At 42.1% G+C, this 16,465-nt stretch overlaps 2 protein-coding genes across 5 annotated transcripts; one reads left to right on the forward strand and one right to left on the reverse strand.

The window, feature by feature from the left end:
- Positions 1 to 607: 607 nt before the first annotated feature.
- LOC135608191 (probable serine/threonine-protein kinase PBL7) lies at positions 608 to 5,436 on the forward strand. Of its 3 annotated transcripts, none has more exons than XM_065100802.1 (7): positions 608 to 2,023; positions 2,119 to 3,765; positions 3,852 to 4,093; positions 4,159 to 4,550; positions 4,634 to 4,766; positions 4,897 to 4,986; positions 5,076 to 5,436. In XM_065100802.1, exons 2-7 carry the CDS (start codon positions 3,453 to 3,455, stop codon positions 5,229 to 5,231), a joined length of 1,326 nt encoding a protein of 441 aa, XP_064956874.1. In that variant the 5' UTR covers positions 608 to 2,023; positions 2,119 to 3,452; the 3' UTR covers positions 5,232 to 5,436. The 3 variants fall into 3 exon arrangements, with proteins under 3 accessions (XP_064956874.1, XP_064956875.1, XP_064956872.1); XM_065100803.1 differs by having other exon boundaries at positions 608 to 1,356; positions 1,441 to 3,765; XM_065100800.1 differs by having other exon boundaries at positions 608 to 3,765.
- Positions 5,437 to 7,101: 1,665 nt separating this feature from the next.
- On the reverse strand, positions 7,102 to 15,995 carry LOC135608192 (elongation factor Tu, mitochondrial-like). Of its 2 annotated transcripts, XM_065100804.1 has the most exons (12): positions 15,660 to 15,987; positions 13,498 to 13,573; positions 13,193 to 13,285; positions 13,029 to 13,103; positions 11,168 to 11,272; positions 10,964 to 11,054; positions 10,672 to 10,877; positions 9,970 to 10,053; positions 9,507 to 9,572; positions 9,367 to 9,429; positions 8,841 to 9,081; positions 7,102 to 7,581 (listed from the first exon to the last, which is right to left on the reverse strand). In XM_065100804.1, exons 1-12 carry the CDS (start codon positions 15,854 to 15,856, stop codon positions 7,511 to 7,513), a joined length of 1,368 nt encoding a protein of 455 aa, XP_064956876.1. In that variant the 5' UTR covers positions 15,857 to 15,987; the 3' UTR covers positions 7,102 to 7,510. The 2 variants fall into 2 exon arrangements, 1 of the variants encoding a protein (XP_064956876.1); XR_010485446.1 differs by lacking the exon at positions 7,102 to 7,581 and having other exon boundaries at positions 8,943 to 9,081; positions 9,276 to 9,429; positions 15,660 to 15,995.
- Positions 15,996 to 16,465: the final 470 nt, after the last annotated feature.

A 16,465-nucleotide genomic window follows, 5' to 3' on the forward strand; every position in this document is an offset into this window, starting at 1 on the left:
TAATTAAAATTTTATTAATAATTTTTATTATTTTTTAAATTTATTAATTACCGTATTCATAAATCCATATGCTCATATCATATTTTTCTAGCAATATCTATTTTATTCATGGATGTTTTTATTTTTATTAGTAATTTCATATATTATATATATATATATATATATATTGTTTTTTAATTACGCAACACTCATAATCCATAAAATTTGATCTCAAAATTATTCAATGTTCATAACTGTCTTATAATATTATTATTTTAAAAAATATTTTTATAAAAAAACGTCGAAATCTATAACAAAAAAAAGTAATTGTGAAATATCTCCTCAGAATTTATCTTTTATATAGTATTTAATTTTAAAAATATTTATTTTATAGTTTCGTTCACACATCAAACCTAATTACTAAGAATAATATGATTATTATATTAAAAAATCGTGAAAGGAATAATTACAAATATTATTTTTCATCGATGATTGAATCAATCAAAAGATCAAAGAACAATCTGTGGCTGTTACGGAGCCACGTTCATGGTCTCATTTCTTCGGCGTCGCAAGCCTGCGAGAGAAGAGGAGCTATTGGAGCAAAAGGAGCAATGGCGTCGCGTGCCGCGGTACAAGAAGGAGGCCGTCGAGCTTTCCGTCTTGGCTCACATTCTGAGGGAATGAGGCTCCTGCCGTTGCGTCGTCTTCTCTGCTCTCTAATGGCGGAAAGGGACACATCGGCCGGCGTCATTTCTTCCAGCCAGCCTCATTATTGCTGGGGGACCCTCTTGGCTTCGCCCATGCCGACGACTCGCAGGGAACGTGACCTTCGTAAACAGACAAATATGGCTGCTGTCTCCGTTTCAGATAAGCGAGGGACCGTCAGAATGAAAGCAGCTGGGCATTTGCTCTGCTTCTTGGCGTGGGGGAAGAAAGAAAACCATGCGTCAGCTGGCTCTCGTGGCTTCTGTTTTTCTCATTTTCTTGCAGATAACTTGTTCGACGATATGTCTCGACGTAGAAAACCAGGCTAATTGCCTGCGACGCCAAATCAGTAAAACGAGAATTGCATTTTCTCTTTCGTTTCTTTTTGTTTTGCCTAAATTAAAGTTTCGTTAATCGAGGCGCAATTCTCGGAGCTTCTGCTCCTTGAGGAAGGGGATGATAGCGACGTTCTCCTCGAAGAGCCTCTGCTCCAGGAGCTGGATGCGGAGCAGGGACTCCTTGTCCTGGAGCTCCTCCACCAGGCGGAGCAGCTCGGCGACGTTGGGCAAGCGGAGTTGCACAGGAGCGGAGGCGCAGGGAAAGTAGAAGCCGAAGGACCGGGCGAAGGTGCTCCGACAACGCCTTCTTCAGCTCGTCCAACTCTGTCTCGAGGTCCCTTACCGTCCTCTCACTGCGCTGGCTTTCCTCTTCGCCGCTCCGTATCTTAGACCTCGAACCCTCGGGTTCGTCCCGCAGCGCTCGGTTCTCCGTCTGCGGGCGCTCTTTCCGGTCGCCGGCCCGCGCGAGCTCGTCACCCTCGGTACCGATCTCCTTCAGGAGCTCCTTTACTAGGCGGAGCAGCTCGGCGACGTTGGGCGAGCGGAGTTGCACCTGGGTGGAGGCACAGGGAAAGTAGACGCCGAAGGACCGGGCGAAGGCGCCTACGGCCTCGTCATCGGAGGATGGATGCGACGGAGTCTGTTGGCCCTCGGCCGCCACCGGCGGCGGCGGCTTCTGGGAGGAGGAGGACCGGCGAGGCACGTCCGTTCTTATTCGGGTCGTCTAACGAAGATTTGATTCAGATGAAACAAAAGGAAACAGAGATGTTGTAATTATCGATTTTGCGTCAAATCACGTAAATTAGTTCTGGGAAAACCCTTAAGGCCAAGTGGAAGAACGTTTAGAATGAAAACTCCGGCATTTGCCCGCAGTCTGCGGTGGCTGATCGATGCTGGTGATGGGAGTTGGAGTCGTCTCTCAAGCGATGGGGGCCCTCCGGCTATCTGTACATGGATTTCCCCACGCAAATCTGGGCAGGCGCAGTGCTTTCTTAAGCTTGGTTAGCTTTAGCCTCTCTGCATCAGCTGCTGCTGCGGTGATTACTGTTTGCTCTGACGGTGACTCTGTTTCTGATGGATGGTTTTCCCGTGACAGAGAGGACAATTCCCAGTCTCGTTTCGCAGGCAAAGCGAGCCAACATTTCATTTTTGGGGGCGGGGGGGACCGAACGAAGCACAGCGTGGCGGAATGCAGAAGCTTACTGGACCAGAACAGCGCCGTGTGCATCGCTGCCCGCGCCACTGGGGCACTCGAACGAGGACTGCGCAAGCAAGCGAGTTGTGCTGACAGCGACACGACGGGATCCACGGCGCAGTTATGGTGGGAGGTGAATGAGAGGGAGGAGGAGACTTGACAGTGCAGCTTTGTTGTCCTAATTGGGGCACCTCGGTCTCAGCTCGTTGATACAACATCAGTTTCTTTTGGCTTCAGTCTGTCTATTCGTGATCAGCCTCAGCTTACTGACAGTGCATTCTTGTTGACTGCTCCGTGAACCGAAAGCTTGGCTCTCAAGTGCGTCTCCTTAATTGGAGAGCGCTAATCAAGTGCGTCTCCTTAATTGCCCTAACGGGACTTCACTTCGTACTGAGTTGCGTCATGGTAGCACGTAAAATGCACACGAGACAGCCATCGCCATCGAAGCATCGATCAATCATGCGTTGCGTTTGCAGAAAGTAAAGGAAGGAAGCATCGTTTTGGGAAGACGACATGAACCGGCGACAACAAACCATGTCCGGCCTTCTCTTTCATTACATGTCGGAGGTGTCAATGTGCCAGGTGCTGGAAAACCCAGGCACTTAACTTTCTCTTCACCACTCTATCCTGATTCCTTTTCTCCTCCGTCTCTCTTGTTCTATTCCCAGCTGTTTCATCACTCGCTACCATGTAGCTGCGGTGTCAAAGAGAAGGTGATCTCTCACTCGATGATGGAATCTAATGGTTTTGTGTTTTTTGACTGAGATGATCAAAAGCGAAGATGAAAATGTTGTAATGATACGGTTAATTTAGTTGGTGGGGATGGAAGTTGGTTATGGTCCCAATCCTTGAAATATCAGCGGCAGTAGCAGCAGCATACATTTACTACGCAACCTGAGCGACGGGCATTCTACATTAATGGGAGCGGTTGAATGGGTAGAAGGAGAGGGCAGTCGCAAGGGAACAACGAGACAAGGAGGTGGATGGAGTGCTTGCGAATAAAGAAAAAGGGGAAGAGATCACGAGAGCGGACGAGGGGAAAGGATTGACGCAGTGATGGTGGGCGCGCAGTGCATGTGAAACGACCTTGGATTCATATGCGACTTGGTACGTCGTCTTCACGCTCCCACTGGACGTCCTCCCAATTCCTCTGCCATATGACCAAGCTTGTCGAAGCCCGGCAGCCCGCACCTCCCTTATCGCCTCCACCTCTCCCGTCCTCCTGTTGACACCACATGGAGGCCTACCCCGTGCCGCCTCCTCCTCCTCCTCCTCCGTCATTGCTGCACCATGACCACCAAGCTGCCCGTGGCGGCGGCCAAGCCTTTCTCGCCTCCAACGCCGTCGTCCTAATCGTCGTGCCTCTCCTGTTGCTCATCCTCGTGGCCGTGGCCGCTCTGCTGCTGGTCAAGGTCTGCCGAGCCAAGGCCAGGAAGAGCAGAAACATGAGCAGCTGCAACAGCAGCTTCCGGAAAGGCAGTTTCGACCGGATGCAGATGCCTGTGTACTCCGCTAATGGCGGCGCCAACGCCATCGCCTATAGCCCAGGTAGGTCGACTTGCTTCCTCCCGTGTCGGGTTCCGTGTCATGGTTGAGCATCGCTTTCATCCGCTTGGGCTTGTGTGGTCTAATAGATGTGAGGAGTTGCATCCATGGGGGAAAGCTGGGGTGTCCGATGCAGGCCAGGCAGAGGAGAGGGCAGGTGTTCACTTACAGGGAGCTGGAACTGGCCACGGATGGGTTCGGCGAGAACAATGTGATCGGAAACGGTGGATTTGGGGTGGTGTTCAGAGGAACTCTGTGTGATGGGACGGTGGCGGCCATTAAGCTGCTGCGCAGGGAAGACAAGCAAGGGGAGAGAGACTTCAGAACAGAGGTAATCGACCTCTCAACTTCTTCTTCTTTCGATGCTTCCCTTCACCCAACCTAGAAATTTTGCAGGTTGATCTTCTGAGCCGACTGCACTCCGGTTACTTGGTCGGCCTGCTCGGTTACTGCGCCGACCAACAGCATCGGCTGCTGGTGTTCGAGTACATGCCCAATGGCAGCCTGCAACACCACCTCCACCCCACCTCGAGGAAACAGAGCCACAAGCCTCTCGACTGGTGGACGAGGCTTCGGATCGCACTGGACTGCGCCCGGGCGCTCGAGTTCCTGCACGAGCGCACCGTCCCCGCCGTCATCCACAGGGATTTCAAGTGCAGCAACATCCTTTTGGACCACGACTGCAGGGCCAAGGTGTCGGACTTCGGCATGGCCAAGGTCGGCTCCGACAAGATCAATGGCCAGGTGCTCACCCGAGTGCTGGGGACTACGGGATACGTCGCGCCGGAGTGAGTGAGATCGGAGTCTGTGTTTTGAGTTCCTCGTCTGGGTTTGCTCGACCCGTCTCAGGGAGACCGGTTTGGTGGTGCAGGTATGCGTCGACGGGCAAGTTGACGACGAAGTCGGATGTTTACAGCTACGGCGTTGTTCTGCTTGAGCTTTTGACAGGGAGAGTGCCGGTGGATCCTGGGAGGCCTCCCGGGGAGCATGTCTTAGTCTCATGGGTTGGTAACCCTCCCGTTCTCTGTTTCCTATCTCGCTGAAATCTCTGGCTGCAACTCATACCTGTGTCGTGAGAAACGTGCGAAGGTCGACTCCTCTGATCTCTCCTATCTGCTGCTAATGGCACGGCAGGCTCTTCCTCGGCTGACCAACAGAGAGAAAGTGGTGGAAATGGTGGATCCAGCACTGCGTGGCCAGTTCTCGAAGAAGGAGCTGATTCAGGTGTGAGCAAAAGACCGACCCTTCGGATTCCAAGCTTGCAGCTGCTTGTTCCACAGGTGATGGTAATTGATGGCGTGTTGATGTCGCAGGTTGCAGCCATTGCTGCTGTTTGCGTGCAGTCGGAAGCGGATTACCGCCCTCTCATGACGGACGTGGTGCAGTCGCTCATCCCGCTCGTCAAGAACTCCGTGGCGGCGAGCCCTACCACTCCGTCCAGAGTTCAAGTCTCGGTTGCAAGATCATGATCCAGTGGGAGTTCGCAGCATCTACCAGCGTATGGGATGGGAAGACGGAAGCTGGATTCGGAATGGTTACGCCATTCAAGATTCGGGAGGTGGATGTGGGCAAAGACTGCAGGTATACTGTAGTTGCGTTCATAAGATGCTCGACATCGTGTTGTTCCAGTTATATACTTCTTGGCCATGCTCTGGGCAGCTGCACATTTCATCAGATCAATCCACGATAAATTCTCAGAAAAAGGCAAAATGAATTGGAACATGGAATTCGCTCTTCGTCTTCATGGAGATGTGGTTGATGTTGCGACCATGTCATCTTGGATGCTGCCCAGATGGTGTTCGGTAGAATGCGCGAAAGGGATGTGGTTTCTGTGACGACAATGTGCTCATTCATGGGTGCTGCCCGGACGTTGTCCGACAGAATGCCCGATGGAGTATGGATGCGAAGTATAGATCGACATAAAGAGGGCGGGGAGGAGAGTGCAGGCTGAGGGTTGGGTTGGAGAGTAGCAAATCGAACCCGATAACAACACCACTCGACCCGAATCCGACTCGATCTGCTATTGCCGGTGCTAATTATATATTATCCCTTGTAATTAGTTATATTTAGCATTCTGATTATTATATTTTAAAAGATTATATTGAGATTTCTATACTTACGAAAATAAAATATTTAAAATATCATGCATACTGAAAATGATACTAAAGAAGAGAAAAAAATAATTTCGTAGTCGTTGTTCTCATCATCTAAAAATATTAATTTCACAAAAGGATAATTTCTCGGGCTTCGTCCTCCCCTCTAACTTTGGCTCTGCTTCTCATTCCTCTATTGCCTTTCCTCGATTCTCTTTAACGTCGAGGCTATCTCCATCGCGCATCATTAGTTCTTGGCCCTCTTGTTGAGATCGAATTTTAAATTCGATGTTGAGATCGGTGTCGTCGTCACCAATCCTTGCCTATGTCATGCTTACGTTACTCTAAGGGCATAGAAAAAGGTCATGTTCCTCGATCCCCATGACTTAACCGGTAACTGGGTCGACCCTAACATGTGCGGCTATCACTGACATCTTCTTCACCACAATGCCTGACAACCCCTTAATCAACGTTGTCGCTAGCATCGACCTTAATGGCATCGATATTATCATGTACCTCCCCACAAAGCTCGATCTCTTGATTAACGCTGTCATCCTCTACATCAACTTCAATCGCTTTTCCGGTATCATCGTCCAAAACATCTCCCGTCTCAAAGTCCACGAGCTTGACACTAGCAACAACCACTTTGTCGGCCCATTCCTGGATATTGCCCTTCGCTTACCATCGCTTAAATATCTTAACCTTTGATTTGAGGGAGTATTGCTATCGACGATCTTCGAGAAGGAGGTCGACAACTTTTGCAACTTCAAAGTCTTTGTTATCATCATCGCCAATAACAAGATTCATGACTATCTTTCAAACAACATCAACAAGATGACGACCATCCTCAGCGAACAAGCCTTCGAAAGTTAATAAGATCATCCGAGAGGATAACAAAACCGTAGAAGGATAACAAAACTTTCACAAAAGTTATGCTTACGTAAAATTAACATATTTAGATGATAAGAATAACTATGAAATTATCTTTTAATCCCTTTTTTTTCATACAGTGACAACACATGTAATATTTTTCGTTAGTAGAATCGACGACATAAAAAAAAAATTAAATATTTCACTTACATAAATATAAAAATTTTAATATTTTTTTAAACATAAGAACTACAAAAAAAAATTTATAATTAGCCCGATCAATGGATTCGGGAACGGTTCTAACACCGTGACTAGTATTGGTTTCAACAAGAAAACATACAACTCGATACCCGTGCAAAGAAGCAAAGCCTTCATATCCAACAAGCAAATATAATTCTTGTGCCAACTCACCACATACAAAAGGGTCCCACCGATAACGTAGCCTATACGGTGCCGAATTAAATGTCATGTCTACAAGCATGCAAGGCAACGACACACATCACAAGAACCCCACTCACTATCATACAGCTGGTCAATAACGAATCAATATGTGGTGATTATTGACGACGAAGGCTCACACATACTCAGCTCTTTAGTTGATTCATCCAAATGCCAAAAAATTGAGATCCCCAGATTACCGTTGATGCATTTTAAGAGAACGAACAAATTTGGTATACCATACCAATTCTCATCTACCTAAATTGCATGTTTCAACAACAACAACAACTTGCAATTTCTTTGTGGGGGCGAAGAAGAAGAAGCTATGCTGCTACCGTGGAAGAAACTCAGCTGATCACTTTGGATACAACTCCTGCACCAACTGTCCTCCCTCCTTCCCGGAGGGCAAATCTTTGTCCTGGACCATGAAACAAAGTTATTATTATGTTCATCATGCAGCCTTGCCGTTCTCGATTCAAACATATTAAAACAGTTTATCTTATTTACATGCAATCTCTTCTGGATAAAGCAAGTGGAAACATTGAGCATGAAAGGGATAGCACAACAGATCCATATAAAATCTATATTTCCTACATATTCCTCACATATCAATCTGAGGTGGACCCATCAGTGGAATGGAGAGTTTTCCAAGGATAAAAAGGAAAGAAGCCAATTTTTGGAACAAAAAATAATAAAATTACTATGATTATGAAAACTAAATAAATGGATAAAAGATCTTTCTTCCCCTTATGATTCATCTCCTACTTTCATGTACTAAGTCAAATGACATCTACAATGTTTCACACTAGCTATCAATTAGGATTACTGATACAAGGAAAGCTTTGAGAGGAACCTAAAAAGATCTTACAATAAACAATAAAAAGATATTTAAATGTTCTTGATTTAACTAGAAATATTAAATTACACAGCTCAATGACGAAAAAAAGATCAGGGCACCCAACTCCAAACAACATGATGTCATTCATAGATTTCGAAGACCATAAATTTAACTGTGACATAACTTCCTCTCCCTCAAGCATGCACATGACCATCATGTGTTGGTGCATGCTGAAATTAAAAGAAGAAAAGAAACTATGGTTTTACTAGCCACATGGCAGCAGTGAAAATTAATCCAAACCACTTTTGCAGATACACAAGTTTCAGAATTAAATACTAGGTCAAGACACGCCAATTTAGTCACCACATTTCAGATCTGTCCTCAAAAAAATGCTATAGTTGATGAAATAGTAAAATCCACAAACAGATAAGTTATAAATACATAATTTATAGGAACTTGAATTAGACTACCTAAACTTGAAAGATTTGGAATATATCCAAAATAGGCACTATTTCAAGCCCTTCCAGCAGAAGTTCTGGCAAATGCATACAAGGAAAATTCTGTATAAGCTACTACTCCATGAAGAGCTAAAAGTGAATTACTCTAGACCAGTTTTTCTATATGATTGTGGTAATGCCAGGTCCATAATCTTGCAAACATGCAGGTCAATATTGAAATCACAAAAACGCCAATTTATCATAATTAGTTTGTCAAAATGATCTATTTGTATCATTTTTCCTGGTATAAATATCAATGTAAGTTGTGAAAGACATTGAGAAAAGATTTTTATCAGAAAAATTGCCTTTCATTATTGTGTAGATACACCAAGATAAAATTACCTGCTTCAAGAGGAACAGGCGATATCAATTCGAAAGTAGCTGTGACGTTATCACCGGGCATCACCATCTTTACATTCTCAGGGAGCTCAACTTTACCAGTAACATCTGCAGTTCTCAAGAAGAACTGGGGCATGTAATTTGAGAAAAATGCAGTGTGGCGACCACCTTCATCCTTCGTAAGCACATAAATTTCTGCCTCAAATTTCTTGCAAGTCTTTAATGTACCAGGCTTGCATACTACCTACAATAATTTCAACAACCGTATCTCCATTTAACCACATGTTTAGAAAAAATTACTACATGAGTTAACCTAAAACTGAAGCCAAGTCAAGGTTTACTTTATCATGTACACCTACTTTGGCGATACATGTTAACAACTGAAGAGAAGAGATAGTAAAAAAGTTTGTGTATTGCCATTGCTCATGAGTGTCATACTGTAATATTTAGTTGCTGTGAAATGTTGCAACATCAAAGGTTGATGGCACTGCTAACAGTCCACAGGAACATTATGACAATCGATGCTAACCTGCCCTCGTTGCACATCTCCACGTTTCAGCCCACGTAAAAGAAGGCCAACATTGTCACCAGCCTACATGGGGCAAAACCTTACAATCTATTCTGAAGAGGCATATCAAAACAAAATAAAATGGCAAGTTATTTACTTACCTGTCCATGATCCAATATCTTCTTGAACATTTCAACACCAGTAACAGTAGTTTTCAGAGGCCCACTCTGATTACAGAAAAAAATACATTAACTATATCCAATATATTTCTAAAATAATAATGAGCAACCTAAAAAGGAAAGGATGAAGAATCATTAATGCAACCTGAATTCATAAAATATGTTGTCTTATTTAATATCAGAATCGTACTAGAAGCAACTATTTCAAAAGTTAGAGTATGAAATACTGGTTCCTTTCTAATACAAACACAAAATTTTGGATCAGTCATACAATTTCTATTTATAAATGAAGGTAAATGATGTGAAATAGACAATGAAATTTCAATTAACATTTCAGATAAAAGACAGTTAAGAAAGAAAGTTCAAATTTCCTACAAAAAAGAAAATCCAGGAGCAGATCCAAATGCAGATGATTCTCGAGAATCTTGACGGACTATTTTTTCACCTGTGTCAACCCTAAAACTTCAACATCGTCTCCGGTTTTAATTGTTCCTTGCTCAATACGGCCAGTAACAACAGTTCCACGTCCCTGTAGGCATAAAGACCATCCAAAAGAACCTTTAAGTTCCACAATACCTTCACCAAAGTAAGATCAGATAAGTAGAATCTGAACAACATCAAGCAGGAAATAACAATAAATTTCTTAACAAAAAAAATTTTAAGGGACACAACATAAAGAAAACAAAAGCTTCAATCAATGGATCAGTTCTAAATTCTAACCATGAAATCAATTATAAAGTTGATCTATGGTTGGCATGTTCTCTTATTTCAGTTGGCTGATGAATGGCATTACACTGATAGCGATTTTTTAGGCTTACCAATTTAACCCTCAAAATAAAATTAACAGACAAGTTATCAACAAATTCTTTTCCATTTTGTAAAGGGCTACCTAGAGGTTGTCCACAATCAGCCATAAAATCCAGAATATGTCATAATTCCTAAAATCTACTATCTTCACTTAAAGACGAATAAGAATATTTCATGCAGAAATGTCATCATTAAGTCGAGAAATTTTCCTGTTCCCTAGATAACATATAGTGCAAGCAAAAGAAAATAAAGATCATACAATAAAAACTGCTCAAAATTCCAATTAGTTCCCAAATGATAAGTCTAGTTTAGATGCATATCAAAGTAACATGCTATTGACCTGTATTGAAAACACATCTTCAATTGGCATGAGAAATGGCTTGTCAAGCTGACGTATTGGATCTGGTATGTATTCATCTACTGCATCCATTAATTTTAGAATTGCCTGTTTGCCAATTTCTTCATTTGTTCCCTGCAAAGCGCACAATGCTGAGCCTCGAATAATAGGAATCTCATCCCCAGGGAACTTGTAAAAGCTGAGCAGCTCTGTAGATAAGCAAAAGAATATAAAGCATAACCAATCTATCAGAAATAGTTTTTTCACAAAGAAATAGTGTCATGCAACAGCATACCTCGAAGCTCCAGTTCTACAAGCTCTAGTAACTCAGGATCATCAACAGCATCAACCTTGTTCAGAAAGCAGACAAGTGATGGCACACCCACCTATGAGGCGCAATAGATAAAAAAGAACTGAATTAGTCTACAGAAACACCAGACAGATTATCCATGAAAAGACTAATTCAATAGCATGGAATTATATTAAACAAGAGTAATACCTGGCGAGCAAGCAGAATATGCTCCTTTGTTTGGGGCATTGGTCCATCAGGTGCTGATACAACAAGGATACCACCATCCATTTGAGCAGCTCCAGTGATCATATTCTGTTTATTGATAGAACAATAAGGCAGACAATAAAGAGACACTCTTCCTCTCACTCAATTTTCTCCCAGGTATTAGTTAATATGTTAGAGAAGAATACAAAGAGGGTGTTACCCTTATGATAACTCGTAAAGCAAATAAGCTACTCACAGCAAACACAAATATCAATTGATGACAATAAAACAGTACTTAATATCCTTAACATATTTTTAAGATTGAGTAAAAATTTCAAGAAGTAAAAGTTATGTAATTTCAGTATATAGCAGTTGACACTCCAGTACACATTAATTTGAGATGATTTCAACACTATACAACTACAGATTGATTTCCCTAGGGAAAAGACTTACTAATAGCTACTTGTGTTAGAAACTGTTTCAGGTTGCTAGACTTGAAATTTCTGAATCATTAGTCATACCAGGAAAAAAGGCCCATCAAAGAAAATTCCAATAGTCTAGATACAAAATTGAAGTTCAAAAGTATTGATGGTCAGTTAAGAGTTGTAATAATTTTAGTGCAAAAAAGATTGTATGGAGCTTTCAATCATGATGACCATAGTTACAGCAGTTGGTGTAGTGATACTGATGGTGGTCAGTGATGGCATAAGAAGTAACAATGGTGGTAATAAGTGATGTGAGCAAGGTAACGATATGATGATGACAGATGATCACAGCCACCGTGATGATTGCAGTAGTTGATGATGGTTACGGTTGTACTATTGGCAGTGAGAATGGTAGTGATGAAATTAATGGCAGTTGCAATGAAGGTGGAAGAAGTGGTGATTGTGATAAACACGATGGCGGTAGCAAAAGCTATGATGAAGTTAATGTTAGCGATGCGACTATAGAAAGTGACAATGGCAGCGGTAGTGATTAAAAACTGTTGGTGGAAGTATTGAGATGGATGATTGCAGTCATAGTGACATTGTTGGTGATGGTGGTGATGATGATGAGTAAGAATGATGATGGCAACAATCACCAATGGCGATGGAGGTGGTGCAATGAGGCAATAGTGATGATGGTAACAGTAATGATAGTCACAAATTATGATAACAGCTACTGCCAGTGGTCATTGCTATCACAATAACAGCATGTCTAGTGATCAAAACTTAAGGTTGTCATGATGACAACAGCAATTATTGTGGCAATCAAGAGGGGTTAAATAAATAATCCCTTTACAACAAGTTATGAAGTCATAACCTCCTCTAAAAGTAACTATTTTAACTTCTCTTTTCTCCAAAAGCCCTTTTGAAAATGTTTGAAAATGTGTCACCAAACAACCAAATGTTTGCAAAAGCAACCTTTTCTTTAAAAGCTACAAAAGGCCCTTTCATAAGCTCAGTTAAACAAGCCCATATTTGCTCCAGGGATAGGACTCACTCCAGTTCCTAATAGTTGGTCCAATCTAAGCCCTAACCAGCATGAGAAATTGCTGTCAGCAAACTCTCATGTATCTATCCATGTTACACTAGTTCCCTCCTCAAAAGACAAGTGTGACTGTGACAGTATCTAATGGAAAAGCACACGCATCAACATTTCCTACCTACAAAAATTGGCTTCCACAATTGCTCCTCCAAGAATCTTTAATTGAGAATTCAAGCAATGAATCCTTAAAATACTGTTATGTTTCGCAAATACATATCTCCAATTAGGCATCTAATTGGCAGGCTACGAATACTGTCATGACCAGAAAGTTGCAGTTGTACAAACAATTATCCTGATGTTGCTAAGATCAGACACAGTAAACGGTTTCACACTTTACCTTAACATAATCAGCATGTCCTGGGCAATCAACATGGGCATAGTGTCGTTTTGCTGTTTCATACTCCACATGGGCCTGCAGAAAGAAGAAATATCAACACATTGTAAAAATAAAAAATAAAACTTGCCATGACAGATGCGAAGAAAAGAAAAGGATGTACAGACTGTTGCAATGGTAATTCCTCTAGCTTTCTCCTCAGGAGCTTTGTCGATCTCATCAAAAGCAACAGCTTTAGCTTTTCCCTCTTCAGCTAGAACCTGGAGAAAAAGACAATAATAAACTCTGCTTTCAACTAATAGTGAAGGGAAAAAAAATAAAGATTTACAACTTTGTCCCAACCAACCGTAGAAAACTTTGGAATTGTAACATCGGAAATTAAGGAGTTAGATACTAAAAAGAATAGACCAACAGTCAAACCAAAATAAAACTAATTCAAAGAAATCTGAACTCCTAAAAAGGCAAGCTTTACCTTGGTAATCGCTGCTGTTAGTGTAGTTTTGCCATGATCAACATGCCCAATGGTACCAACATTTACATGAGGTTTCCTGGGATAACAAGAGAAAAATACGAGATTTTTAGCTAAAAGATCTTTTAACCTATGTTGTCTTTCTATAAGCAGCGTGAGACAGAGAATTTGTCATACTGGATTAGCTGCCTGAACGAACTAACTTGCAAGTAAAACAGCAAAATTAGTACCAGGTAAAACAGAATAAGTTTATAAAGCAAAACAATATAACATCAACCAAGAAGCATTCCTTCCAAGATGATGGACCCTACTTAAATCCTCTTCAATTAAGAAGCTCTGGATGAATAGCTGGTGAGAGAAGACTAACTAAAAAACAAACAATAGATTTGCCTACGTCACAAGGTTTCAGATCTTAAACATGAAACAGCCATCATCAAAGTAAACCTGAGAATTGAAGAAAAAAGCAGACAGGATAACCACACACTAGAACCTTGTGCCAAAACCTAGAATGACAAAGTCAAAGGGTTATCCTTCCTAGTGTGAAGAAAGTTAATTAGAAAAGTTGCTATATGAAGCACATTAATTTGATTACAAAATTTTCAAAATATATTCATGTAATAATTTGAACCTTACTCTAGACCTATGAAGCACAGACACAGACATGGGAGACGGACATGATGACACACAATTTTTTAAAAAAATAGGACACGGATACAACGAGGACATGTGTGTGTATATATGTATTTATATATATACATGTATGTATGATAGAACCCTTGCAGATTCTAAACTTGGGGTTGATCTTTTTAGGGGATCGGCCTCCTTGGAACTCTATAGGGGTTCCTCCCTCCAAGTTGCTGCTCAAAGGCTGCAGAAAAGATTCATCTATTGCTTATGAAAAGAGGTGGAATACATGACTATTTATAGGGCTTCTAAACCCTAACTCCTAATAGGACTCTTACTCAAGACTCCTACTTCTAACCAACTCCTAATAGGACTCCTACTCAAGACTCCTACTTCTAACCAACTCCCAATAAGACTCCTATTCCTTTATAACTCCTAATTCTTCTCTAAGAAACAACCTCCTAACCCTAGCCGGCCTCTTCACCTCTTTAATAGGGGTCGGCTTAGATAGGTTTTATATGAATATCCCTCTCAATTAGGACTCTCCTAGCTAGAGTCCTAACAATGTATGTATATGTATGTATGTATGTATGTATGTATGTATATATATATAATTAATTCAATTAGCATGAGTTTTATAATATTTATAATTAAATTTTATAAACTCAATAATTTGAACAAATAGATATCATCATATAGGTTAAAACAATTAAAATCATCCAAATTTAAGTATCCAAAATAAAAGTTAAGTATATCAAATAATATTTAACAATCTCAAGATAGAATTGATATACGTTTCCTTGCAACGATCTCCAGAGTTCTTTTCTTGCGAAGCATATGACCCTCACATGAGGGTCACAAAAATGTAGCATCACACACGGGTGTCAGACACATGTTGAAGACGGACACATATACCAAAATCACGTGCTCGTGCTTCTTAGCTCTAGACTAGTGCAATCTAGAAGTTAAATATTATTTTGACAAAAAATAGGTTAGCAACAACTGGGTTTTAATATGTTTTCCAATAGGTCAATAATAAGGTTAAAAGTAATGTAATTGGACACTAGCAGGAACCAGTCCAAGAGCAGGGTATTATGGAAATACAGAAGTATCAGGCATGGCAATCTATATGTTGAGTTTGTCCAGTTTTCAAGCGCATATATAGGGCTATCCATTACCTTCACGTCACCAATAGCAGAAAAGGCGATTTCACTAGGTTCTGGACGTTGTTATGCTGAGCTGCATTACAGTTGGAGGGTACTTTCCTCAAAGGAATCCGACCACGTTTCCTCCAATAGTAGCTATATATCCAATCAATCGACTGGATTCCTTTACAATATGGTCTGAAGGACCAACCTTATTGAACTTCCCAAATAAGTAACGAACAAATACATCAGAAAACCCAAGATTTCTCCATCGAGTTCAAGAAACACAAGCGTTCATTGGAAGATCATATTTCCAAAAATACTTTAAGGAAGCAAGATTCCCGTCGCATGAAGGAAAACGATACAAGTATCAAATGAGAGGCACTGGAATCTTACGTCCGAGTGAAGGTGGCCATGGACCTCTTCCACCAATGCGCAGCCGCCGGCTCGCCCCCAAGAATGGGACCAGGCAAAGATTGCGGCTCGGGGCCGACGATCGCGCCGCGACCGCATGAGTAGATGAGAGGGGAGGCGGGCGAGAAGCGGAGGAGTCGCCTCGAATTAGGGTTCCTCAGAGCGGCAGCGGTGGCCATCGGAGAATTATAATGGAAGATCGCCGCCCAGGGGTTCGGGGATCAAAACCCTCTTCTGGATGCGCTGGCAAGTGTCTTTGGAATTAGGGTTTTAGGAGCGTGAAACCTCAGAGCTGAACCAACCACGCGTATTACAGCTCGACTTCGGCCCGGTTCGGTTTCTGTGTCGACCGCCGCTAGACATTAGGCCGATTTAAGTCAGTACCATGGTTTCGCGACTTCATTCGTGAGTTGCGTCGTGAGGGGTTGGTATCAGTAGGGCTGCCAAGGGGTCGGGTTAAGGCCATCCATTTGAATACGGGTTAAGCCAATCTCTTGATGATGCAAAGCTGGCTGGTCAAACACTGAAGCAAGTGTAGGAAATCAATAATCAATCATTTGGTTTACCAAAAAGCATGCACTAGTATATCTGGATTGGAAAAGGGTTGATTTAATAACACCAATTTGGAGTATTTAGTAGCCACATTTTCTGCAATCTGTCATTATTGTCTGTTCCTCTTTTTTTTTGTTGATTTCCATGGATTTTTCTTTCATCTCAAAGTTCATGAAGTGTCTTGTTCTATACCCAAACTCACATTGCTGAAACATCAATGTTACCATGGCCATCTG

Source organism: Musa acuminata, chromosome BXJ2-3, assembly GCF_036884655.1.
Source record: "Musa acuminata AAA Group cultivar baxijiao chromosome BXJ2-3, Cavendish_Baxijiao_AAA, whole genome shotgun sequence".
NCBI classification, from domain to species: Eukaryota; Viridiplantae; Streptophyta; class Magnoliopsida; order Zingiberales; family Musaceae; genus Musa; species Musa acuminata.